The sequence below is a fragment of the Salvelinus sp. IW2-2015 genome, unplaced genomic scaffold, assembly GCF_002910315.2.
Source record: "Salvelinus sp. IW2-2015 unplaced genomic scaffold, ASM291031v2 Un_scaffold4152, whole genome shotgun sequence".
NCBI classification, from domain to species: Eukaryota; Metazoa; Chordata; class Actinopteri; order Salmoniformes; family Salmonidae; genus Salvelinus; species Salvelinus sp. IW2-2015.
The window spans coordinates 57,619-69,456 of NW_019945424.1; the positions used below are offsets into that span (position 1 = coordinate 57,619).

The 11,838-nt window shown below is 41.8% G+C and overlaps 1 protein-coding gene and 1 long non-coding RNA gene across 3 annotated transcripts in view; one reads left to right on the forward strand and one right to left on the reverse strand.

Moving 5' to 3' along the window:
- pex16 (peroxisomal biogenesis factor 16) overlaps positions 1 to 6,639 on the forward strand; it is a 14,873-nt gene extending 8,234 nt beyond the window's left edge. Inside the window, exons 5-11 of one of the 2 annotated variants that reach the window (XM_024143575.2) lie at positions 374 to 471; positions 792 to 872; positions 985 to 1,131; positions 1,476 to 1,548; positions 1,776 to 1,895; positions 4,295 to 4,360; positions 4,550 to 6,639. In XM_024143575.2, coding sequence (XP_023999343.1) covers positions 374 to 471; positions 792 to 872; positions 985 to 1,131; positions 1,476 to 1,548; positions 1,776 to 1,895; position 4,295 — 520 coding nt within the window. In that variant the 3' untranslated portion in view covers positions 4,296 to 4,360; positions 4,550 to 6,639. Of the gene's footprint in view, positions 1 to 373; positions 472 to 791; positions 873 to 984; positions 1,132 to 1,475; positions 1,549 to 1,775; positions 1,896 to 4,274; positions 4,361 to 4,549 lie in introns of both variants that reach the window. The other variant, XM_070441510.1, reaches the window with a different exon arrangement.
- A 172-nt stretch (positions 6,640 to 6,811) lies between these two features.
- LOC139026225 (uncharacterized) overlaps positions 6,812 to 11,838 on the reverse strand; it is a 7,550-nt gene continuing 2,523 nt past the window's right edge. The window contains exon 2 of the long non-coding RNA XR_011477977.1: positions 6,812 to 9,671. This is a non-coding gene — a long non-coding RNA (uncharacterized lncRNA). The remainder of the gene's footprint in view (positions 9,672 to 11,838) is intronic.

Below are 11,838 nucleotides of genomic sequence, written 5' to 3' on the forward strand. Positions count from 1 at the left end.
ATTCAGATACATGGATTAGTAAGGACAATGAGATATTCAGTGATACATGGAATTAGTAAGGACAATGAGATATTCAGTGATACATGGATTAGTAAAGACAATGAGATATTCAGTGATACAGGGATAGTAAAGAGTGAGATATTCAGTGATACATGATTAGTAAGGACAATGAGATATTCTGTGACACATGGATTAGTAAGGACAATGTCAGCCTGTAGGTCTAATATTATAAACTGTGCTTTCTTTTAGATGTTTTGATTGTTGAAAAACGTCATGGTTACTGGGATGTTATGTTGCATGGTGTTACATTCCATTTCTCTCCTTCCACCTCACTCCCCTCTCTGTTCTTTCTCTCTGTCCAACATTTCTCCAGAGCCGTCTTYCGCTTCCTACTGCTCTTCTGGTACAAATCTGGCATGCAGACTTCCCCTCCTATTACCCCACTGGACAGGGAGGCACAGGGAGGCAARGGTAARAGAAGTCAAGAGTTTGCACGTRGGCACATATTTTATGTTGAACACATTTGTTTTTAATAATGCAGGGTGTCTGGCAGATACCACTGTATCCAAACAATACGACTTAAACATGACTCTCTTTGTTCTTTTGATTCAAAACAACTTTGGGGCAGTTTTGTGTCCGCTTCTTGTTCTGCTATCTCATTGGCTATAACCAATGTGCCAATGTCCTTGGTCATACCAGGACCGTACCATATACTGCAGAGTTCACAATCTAGACAACATGGAACTACTACCTGGACATAAATATATTTCTGTACCTCTCCCTCCTTACAGATGAGGACCATGATGACCACCAGGATGACAGCTCCTTCGTGGGCCAGCGGTCAGGGAGGGTGATGAGGCCGTTGGGCAATGGTAAGACTGCACATGTTCCAGTACAATGTTTGCATTCAGGACCGTGCCAATACTATTTATCAGGAATGTACTATCTGTTCCTTACCTCTCTCTCTCACTCTCTCTCTCTCAGCTCCCTCTCTGCAGGCCCGTCTGTGGGCAGCCCCCAGTAGGGAGAAGAGGTGTGCTGTGGAGGAGGATCTGACCTCTTGTCCCACTGCCCTGGGGGTCCAGGAGACCATAGCAGAGTCCATGTACATCGGACGCCCGCTGGTACACTGTATCCTTCCTACTCTGGGACTCTGCCACAGAGACACTAGATAATTAAATGTGCACAATGTCATCACATGATTACTGCCTCTATAGATTCTGGTCTGGTACGGCAGCTATAAAGTACATTGGCTGAAATGGTTGCATGATTCCATATCATACCTCTGTATGGCCTAGAAGCATTCTGTTCATCTTAACAGCACGTCCCTTACATCACTGCACTGTATATACAGTATTTGACCTAATCAATGGTAAATGAAACCTCAAGGATTTCTCATTCTAACTCGTCAGTCTATACTTTGGAATGTGTTACTTCAGAGYGTGTGTTTTCCTCAACGCTGCTCCCAAACGCAGTGCTCTGCCTGGGAATYTGTGGGAGAGGCTCCTGGAAACCGTGGCTCGTATCTGGAGCCATGGAAATGACCAGGTAACCATGCTCTCTTCTCTTTACACTGACATGTGCTAAGAGGAATCACAAAATAAAATGCACACACTGACTGGGCACATGATATATGCATGATATGTGTTCCACTATTAAAACACAATAGCCATAGACATACTCTTCTATACAGGCCATTTAAAAGCAGTGTCGTGAAGGAGGCACTGAAACATGAGTGGGATAAAGGGGTATCCCCTGGTCTGTTCTCTCCACAGTTTTGGTTTGATGAGTGACACTAAGTCTCTGAACCGGCGGGAGAGGGCGGAGGTGAGGAGGAGAGCCTTTCTGCTTCTGTACTACCTGCTCCGCTTCCCCTTTCTACAACAGATTCTCTGAGTAAGTAGAATCACAACTACAACAGATTCTCTGAGTTAGTAGAATCACACCTACAACAGATTCTCTGAGTAAGTAGAATCACAACTACAACAGATTCTCTGAGTTAGTAGAATCACAACTACAACAGATTCTCTGAGTTAGTAGAATCACAACTACAACAGATTCTCTGAGTAAGTAGAATCACAACTACAACACATTCTCTGAGTGAGTAGAATCACAACTACAACACATTCTCTGAGTGAGTAGAATCACAACTACAACAGATTCTCTGAGTGAGTAGAATCACAACTACAACAGATTCTCTGAGTGAGTAGAATCACAACTACAACACATTCTCTGAGTGAGTAGAATCACAACTACAACACATTCTCTGAGTGAGTAGAATCACAACTACAACACATTCTCTGAGTGAGTAGAATCACAACTACAACACATCTCTGAGTGAGTAGAATCACAACTACAACACATTCTCTGATGAGTAGAATCACAACTACAACACATTCTCTGAGTGAGTAGAATCACAACTACAACACATTCTCTGAGTGAGTAGAATCACAACTACAAACATTCTCTGAGTGAGTAGAATCACAACTACAACACATTCTCTGAGTGAGTAGAATCACAACTACAACACATTCTCTGAGTGAGTAGAATCACAACTACAACACATTCTCTGAGTGAGTAGAATCACAACTACAACACATCTCTGAGTAGTAGAATCACAACTAAACACATTCTCTGAGTGAGTAGAATCACAACTACAACACATTCTCGAGTGAGTAGAATCACAACTACAACACATTCTCTGAGTGAGTAGAATCACAACTACAACACATTCTCTGAGTGAGTAGAATCACAACTACAACACATTCTCTGAGTGAGTAGAATCACAACTACAACACATTCTCTGAGTGAGTAGAATCACAACTACAACACATTCTCTGAGTGAGTAGAATCACAACTACAACACATTCTCTGAGTGAGTAGAATCACAACTACAACACATTCTCTGAGTGAGTAGAATCACAACTACAACACATTCTCTGAGTGAGTAGAATCACAACTACAACACATTCTCTGAGTGAGTAGAATCACAACTACAACACATTCTCTGAGTGAGTAGAATCACAACTACAACACATTCTCTGAGTGAGTAGAATCACAACTACAACACATTCTCTGAGTGAGTAGAATCACAACTACAACACATTCTCTGAGTGAGTAGAATCACAACTACAACACATTCTCTGAGTGAGTAGAATCACAACTACAACACATTCTCTGAGTGAGTAGAATCACAACTACAACACATTCTCTGAGTGATAGAATCACAACTACAACACATTCTCTGAGTGAGTAGAATCACAACTACAACACATTCTCTGAGTGAGTAGAATCACAACTACAACACATTCTCTGAGTGAGTAGAATCACAACTACAACACATTCTCTGAGTGAGTAGAATCACAACTACAACACATTCTCTGAGTGAGTAGAATCACAACTACAACACATTCTCTGAGTGAGTAGAATCACAACTACAACACATTCTCTGAGTGAGTAGAATCACAACTACAACACATTCTCTGAGTGAGTAGAATCACAACTACAACACATTCTCTGAGTGAGTAGAATCACAACTACAACACATTCTCTGAGTGAGTAGAATCACAACTACAACACATTCTCTGAGTGAGTAGAATCACAACTACAACACATTCTCTGAGTGAGTAGAATCACAACTACAACAACATTCTCTGAGTGAGTAGAATCACAACTACAACACATTCTCTGAGTGAGTAGAATCACAACTACAACAATTCTCTGAGTGAGTAGATCACAACTACAAACTTCTCTGAGTGAGTAAATCACAAACACAACACATTCTCTGAGTTGAGTAGAATCACAACTACAACAGAAAACTAAATGTATGCTGTTTCTTAATTCTCGTAGATATATTTGATGGCTTACACATTTACATTGGATGGTTCTTTCATGTGCATGTTCCCCCTATAAATATTTGGGCTTATAGCCTACAAAACTCCCTACATCTCAACTCTCTTGTGCCTGTAGGGCAGTTTAGGACTTATGTTGAAGAAATTAATGAGAATTGCAACTGTTTGGATTGAATGTAAATGATTGTACAGTAGTTATGATTGATTCTGTCATTTGTAGTTATTTTATTTGTATTGATATTTGGATTTGTTGTATTTTGTCCTCAGGGCACCATGTAAACTAGACTCTGGTCTTAATGGGTTCCCTGAATAAAATAATATTCAAGTAAATCAAAACCAACAGATTCTCTGGCTAGAGAAGTTCTTTACCATAATGACCATTGGAACTGGCATATTTTCTATCATGTGTGCTGCTTTTTAAACCTTTTGATTTTGTTTCACGTAGACAAAGATCCTGTTCCTACTCCGATTTCTGTCAGACAACGTTCCCGGCGTCGGGCTGGTTGCTCGTAAGTGTTTACTTTTATAGAAACCAAGTATCTGAAAATGGCATGGGATGCATTTGTTCCGTTTACCTTTTTGGTGGTCCACTGTCTGCTGACATGCACTGTGGCTTCCAAATTCTGCCAGTCTGCATCTTGTCAGTTAATGTGTTCATTGTCCTGATTGGTTAACCTTACCTCCACTTGTCCTTCCAGGACCTCTAATGGATTACCTACCTGTTGGCAGAATACTACTTCTATAACTGGGGCTGAGGGCAAGAGGTGGTTGAAGGACACCTGGCCAGCTGGATAGGGATCGACACTAAAGAGGGAGACCCTAGTAAAATACAGAGACAAGACAGGGACTCAAGTCCCCACACTCACTGGAAAACCTCGCTGGTTAATCTGCTCTATTTCAACTGGGACCCTCAAATAAGATCCAAACATGCAGTTATGTTACTAGGGCATGCCAGAGTATCTTACGGATCCTTCCGTTCTGTTGCTAGGGCATGCCAGAGTATCTTACGGATCCTTCCGTTCTGTTGCTAGGGCATGCCAGAGTATCTTACGATCCTTCCGTTCTGTTGCTAGGCATGCCAGAGTATCTTACGGATCCTTCCGTTCTGTTGCTAGGGCATGCCAGAGTATTTTACGGATCCTTCCGTTCTGTTGCTAGGGCATGCCAGAGTACCTTACGATCCTTCCGTTCTGTTGCTAGGGCATGCCAGAGTACTTACGGATCCTTCCGTTCTGTTGCTAGGCATGCCAGAGTATCTTCAGGATCCTTCCGTTCTGTTGCTAAGGCATGCCAGAGTACTTACGGATCCTTCCGTTCTGTTGCTAGGGCATGCCAGAGTATCTTCAGGATCCTTCCTTCTGTTGCTAGGGATGCCAGAGTATCTTCAGGATCCTTCCGTTCTGTTGCTAGGGCATGCCAGAGTATTCGTTCAGGATCCTTCCGTTCTGTTGCTAGGGCATGCCAGAGTATCTTACGGATCCTTGCCTTTTTGCATTCCCTCCTTGTTCTTTCTTTTTGTAATCTGAGTGATTTCTGTCATATCTTCCATCAGACTGATCTTGAACCAGTGATTATATGATGAATTGATGCTGATTTAGTTTTCTCCTTTTGTAAACTATACATTACCCAGAGGTGTTATTGACCGAGTGCTATGAGATATCTTTGGCACCGCTGGTGATGATCCCCATCTTGTCAGTCAGTTTTGCTGTCTGTCACTGGGAACAATCCCTCCTAAATGTCTCCAGTTAAACAACCCACTACAGCTAGCCCTGGTGGGGTTCTGTGCAGTTGGTCCGACAGCATTACATCAAATGACTTTGAGGCTGGTTGAAGTTCTCTCTATGGGGCTGTCCCAATATCTAATTTCTCCCAAAGTGTTCACTCCTTCCCACAAATCTAGATATGCATTTGGCATGGGCTAGTGGGAGTTTCCACCATATTTCGTATACTAGTCATTTCCTTTCAAATCTGTGAAGGGACGTTAATTGGAGGAAGGAGAGAATTGGGCCATAACCTACATTCCTCTTATGTTTGTCAGATTGGCACAGTGGGTAGAAAAACAAATGAACAATGTATGTGCCCATGATATGGAATCTAACATTTGTATATTAAATATGGTGTATTCTCAATTATTGGTATTAACTACCTAATTGTGCTGTTCCAGTAGATGTATTTTATTTAACTAGGCAAGTCAGTTACGAACAAATTCTTATTTACAATGACGGCCTACCAGGGAACAGTGGGTTAACTGCCTTGTTCAGGGGCAAAACAACAGATTTTTACCTTGTCAGCGCAGGGATTAAATCCAGCAACCTTTCGGTTACTGGCCCAACGCTCCAACCACTAGACTACCTGCRGTRCCGTTTAATTGTTACTTAATTGGGGTTGAGAATTAAGAATCGATTTTTGTAGTTTATCCAGACTACTTGAAGACAACCATCTGGAAATACATTGAAACCAGGTTGTTTTCCCTGTGAAAAGTGTTGATGACTGGGGGAAGTGGAATGTTGTGGCTGTTGAAGATGACTGGGGGAAGTGGAATGTTGTGGCTGTTGAAGATGACTGGGGGAAGTGGAATGTTGTGGCTGTTGAAGATGATTGGGGGAAGTGGAATGTTGTGGCTGTTGAAGATGATTGGGGGAAGTGGAATGTTGTGGCTCTGAGTGCCTTTTCAAAAGTTGACTTACCAGAGGAAAAAGGAAATGAGGTCTAATGTACTTATTTGAAATTMTGTGAATGTTTATTTATGAATCCTACAAATGTGTTCAATAAATCAACAGAATAATAATCTGGTACCACCCAGTCATTATTTATTTTAGGTAGGTTTTCATAACTACGACTGCGTTTACACAGTACAAATCAGATTTTTTTTTGACCAATGAGATCAGCATGTGTAAACACAGTCCTTGTCATGCAGACAATTAGGATTCAGTCCATGAACTTAACAGCGGGCAACCATAGTGATGGATTTCAATCTTTATTGACACAAATCTAACTCTTTTTGTAGCCTACAATAAATAACTGTTTTGTTTTCATGGGTCATTGGGATAGTCATTCAGGCTTCATTCATCACTAGTGGGACAGACCGGGCCGCATGGGTGAACACACTCAAAACCATACCCATGGTGACAGTCATGCCTTAAAAATAATGAGAAATTGTCAACAGGTCAGTGGTGGTATAGTCCAGAGATTTCCCCCAAACTCAGTCCTGGGCTGCCCCGTGCACGTTTTGTTTTTTGTCCTAGCACTACACGGGTGATAAAAACTTGTCAAGCTTTGAATATTTTTAAATCAGCTGTGTAGTGTTAGGGTGAAAACCAAAACGGGGCCCCAGGATCAAGTTTGGAGCTTACCATAAAACKCTGATCTCAACTAACACACGGCTGTTAGAGAAGCAGGAGGTGCCTTTTGAATGTCCTTCCCCCGTCAACAGACAACCATCTAACATGTCCATCAGTGGAGGCTGCTGAGGGGAGGACGGCTCATAATGGTCGGACTGAACGGAATGGCATCAAACACCTGGAAACCATGTGTTGGATGTGTTTGATACCATTCCACTGATTCTGCTCCAGCCATTACCACGAGCCCATCCTCCCCAATTAAGGTGCCACCAAAATCCTGTGGTGTATATCAAACTAAGGGGACTGTCAGAGACGGTGTAACCTTCTCCATCCATTACTGCTGCCCGATGCAGCCCGGGAATGAGAGCCTCAACTCTGTAATGATCATCTCGGAAAGCACCATAAAATAGACAGAAACCATGGAATGGAAAGGGGACCTCCATACAAAACACACAATTGCATAAATGTCTTTGAACCAAAGCATATCTAGTGCTATGGAAGGTGCTAGATCAACCCCCGCTACTACTACCAATGGTGACATTCAAGGTCATCTTTTTTTTAGTCGCAGAATATATATCAATCTTCTGAGATGCACAACTGCAAAACAGACATCCTGGAACACAACCATTGGTATAATGCAATTCCACCTTCCAGGCTCTGTGATACCAGACACCCTATCTGTTCATGATCAGATATCAGATAGAAATGTAATGTGTAAAATACACTAGTCAGGAACAAGAGGTAATCACGTCACCTCTATATGTATTATATAGCATTTCTACCTGTTACATCCATTCATATATTTTCTTTGCCAAATAAGACATTCGGACTGACCGGCAATAGTTACTGAGGTACCCTGTCTTAGACGTTACACCTCACTGATTTACCCCCCGGGTTCCATTTGACCAAGGGTGGTAGGCTCCTCTTACCCGTTCTCTCATTTTGATAGGCAGGTCACCAGAAATGAACATAAAACGACGAGGGACTGAGTGGCAGCCAGGCTCTGTCCAGTCACAGGTTTTACAACAATCTGATGAGCATGCCTTCCATTAGTCATTGCTCCTGCATTCAACAAGACGGTACAGAATGAGGGATCAAACTCCCATTTAGACAGAATGGGATCAAACTCCCATTTAGTACAGAATGAGGATCAAACTCCCATTTAGAACAGAATGAGGATCAAACTCCCATTTATACAGAATGAGGGATCAAACTCCCATTTTCGAACAGAATGAGGGATCAAACTCCATTTTAGCACAGAAATGAGGGATCAAACTCCCATTTAGAACAGAATGAGGGATCAAACTCCCATTTAGAACAGAATGAGGGATCAAACTCCCATTTAGAACAGAAACTCAATAGAAAAGAGCATTATGCAGAAACACAGCGGAGTTGCGTTTCCCCCCATGTCTAGGTAACTTATCTTAGGGTAGAAACAAAAGACCGTAGGTGTGAACTCAGATCCAGGTCTTCATGAAWTCTATACAAGTGTGTTTCTCGACATCAGAGGTTAATATGGCTTCCCAAAGTTTGTGTGGTGTGATTGTGTAAACCCAGTGACTGGACAAGCATAGACTGAAGGAGACCACCATCCACATTCTTACCAGCATCACGATTCAGTCGAAGCACCCGATCATTCCTGACACACACTGAACTCTTTCTGTTGAAAAAGGCTAAAAGCCAACCTTTTCTTCTGACCCGACTGAAAACCTTTTAGACCCTGGTGAAGAACTCATATTGCACTGCAAGATGGGCTAGGTCATTACGTTTCTAAAATATACCCCCCCGGTCCATCTCCTGACCTTGGTAGATTGTGTCACTCAGTCAGAGCGTGGAGGTGTTGCGTTTGATTCCTGCTGTGTGGAGTTCAGTTAAAACATCCTTACAATTTAACTTGGTGTGATTAACTCCATTCGACCAGAGAATGTCATCCATTGTCGTGGTAACTAAAATGGAAACGGATAAATCAACCGTACTGGACCACGGTTTCCCTTTGATGATGTTAATGCTGAATGGTTAAACGCCAACGTCTGTTCAAATAGTGAGACACGGTTGAAAACACACAGGAAAAACAATGTCAAAAAGCATAGTTCAACTGAGAGAGGATTGGTTATCATATCATTCTTAGAGAATACTTTATATCATTAATATTTGTTGAAATCAGAGACCAAAACAGTATAGAAAACAAGACTAGTTAGAACAGGAAAAAAAATACTTTACACCTTCCAGAGCTTTCTTCGCTGAAAATAAAACTTTGTCTCACTCTCTATAAAGTGGATGGACAGAAACGGGGTTGGGGGGGGTCCCCCTCCATTCATGCAATCTCTCTTCCCTTCTCTCACTACAGATACCAGTCAGTAGTGATTTGCTCTGTCCCCCCCCCCCTGCACTCTCTGTGTCAGTATGACGTCATGGCTCCCTCTCCCCCTGCAGCTGGGTGTTGGTCGTCCTGGTCTCTTCAGTAAGCGCCATAGCGATCCTAAAAACAAACACAAGAAGCTGGGTCAGCACATTAAGATCCATCTAGTGATGTTTTCCTACCAATACTAGAGAACAGAGCGGTATGTTTTCCTACCAATACTAGAGAACATTACCCCAATATAGAAAGAACAGAAGGGCCGTAATGTTTTCCTACCAATACTAGAGAACAGAGCGGTATGTGTTTCCTTTTCCTACCAATACTAGAGAACAGAGCGGTAATGTTTTCCTACCAATACTAAGAGAAACAGAAAGCGGTATGTTTTCCTACAAATACTAAAGAACAGAGCGGTATGTTTTTTCCCTACCAAAATATACAGAAGAACAGAAGCGGTATGTTTCTACCAATACTAGAGAAACAGCGCGTACTGCTTTTCTCTTTCTACCAATACTAGAGAAAACAGAGCGGTAATGTTTTCCCCACAATACTAGAGAACAGAGCGGTATGTTTCCTACCAAATACTAGAGAAACAGAGCGGTATGGTTTTCTCTACCAATACTAGAGAACAGAGCGGTAGTGTTTTTCCTACCAATACTAGAGAACAGAGCGGTATGGTTTTTCCTCTACAATACTAGAAGAACAGAAGCGGTATGTTTTTCCTACCCAATACTAGAGAACAGAGCGGTATGTTTCCTACCAACTAAAGAGAAAAACGGAGGCGTATGTTTCCTACAACAATACTAGAAACAGAGCGGTATGGTTTTCCCGCTACAATACTAGAGAACAGAGCGGTATGTTTTCCCCTACCTAATACTAGAGCAACCAGATAGCGGTATGGTTTTCCTACCAATACTAGAGAAAGAGCGGTATGTTTTCTCTACCAATAAGAGAAACACAGCGGTATGTTTCCTACCAATACTAGAGAACAGAGCGGTATGTTTTTCCACCTAATACTAGAGAGAACACAGCGGTATGTTTCCTACCAATAATCGAGAACAACAGCGGTATGTTTTCCTATCCAATACTAAGAGAACAGAGCGGTATGTTTTCCTATCAATACTAGAGAACAGAGCGGTATGTTTCCTACCAATACTAGAGAACAGACGCGTATGTTTTTTATTCCTACAAACTAGAGAACAGAGCGGTATGTTTTTCCTACCAATACTAGAAACACAGCGGTATGTTTCCTACCAATACTAGAGAACAGACGTTCATCGCGGTTCCTTTTTCTACCAAACTAGAAACAGAGGGTATGTTTTCCTACCAATACTAGAGAAACAGAGCGTATGTTTTTCTACCAATACTAGAGAACAGAGCAGTATGTTTTCCTACCAATACTAGAGAACAGAACGGTATGTTTTCCTAAACCATACTAGAGAACAGAGCGGTATGTTTTTCCTACCAATACTAGAAAGACAGAGCGGTATGTTTTCCTACCAATACTAGAGAACAAAGAGCGGTATTTTCCTACCAATACTAGAGAACAGAGCGTATGTTTCCTACCATACTAGAAGAACAGAGCGTATGTTTTCCTACAATACTAGAAGAACAGAGCGGTAATGTTTTCCTACCAATACTAGAGAACAGAGCGGTATGTTTTCCTACCAATACTAAGAGAACACAGCGGTATGTTTTCCTACCAATACTAGAAACAAACAGGCGGTATGTTTTCCTTACCAATACTAGAGAAACAGAAGTGGTATGTTCCTACCAATACTAGAGAACAGCAGCGGTTGTTTTTTCCTTACCAAGATACTAAGAGAACACAGCAGGGTATGTTTTCCTACCAATACTAGAGAACAGAAGCGGGGATCATTAGGAACAAACGAAGAAACTGACAAACGGAAAGAAACCACCTGGACTTGGTTCAAAACAAATGCTCAATTTTGTTTTCAGTTGCAAAACCTTTTCGTTGTGTGTCCTACTAGACAGTAAAGACAATAGAGTTTCTCTGATGTAATGTTTTGGTAAAAAATTGGTATTTGGTGTTTGAAGGGTGTTCCCCTCCCTGGTCCCCTGTAAAGAGTTTCCCCTCTGTAATGTTGTAATTGTAAATTGGTGTTGAAGGTGGTCCCTCTGGTTCCCCTTTGTTAGAGTTTTCTTTGTTGGTTGTAATTGGTAATTGGGTGGGTTTTGCGGTTGGTCCCCTCTGGTCCCCCCCTGTTTGAGTTTTCCCTCCTGTACATGTGTAAAATTGGGTTATTTGTTGGTTTGAGGTGGTTCTGGG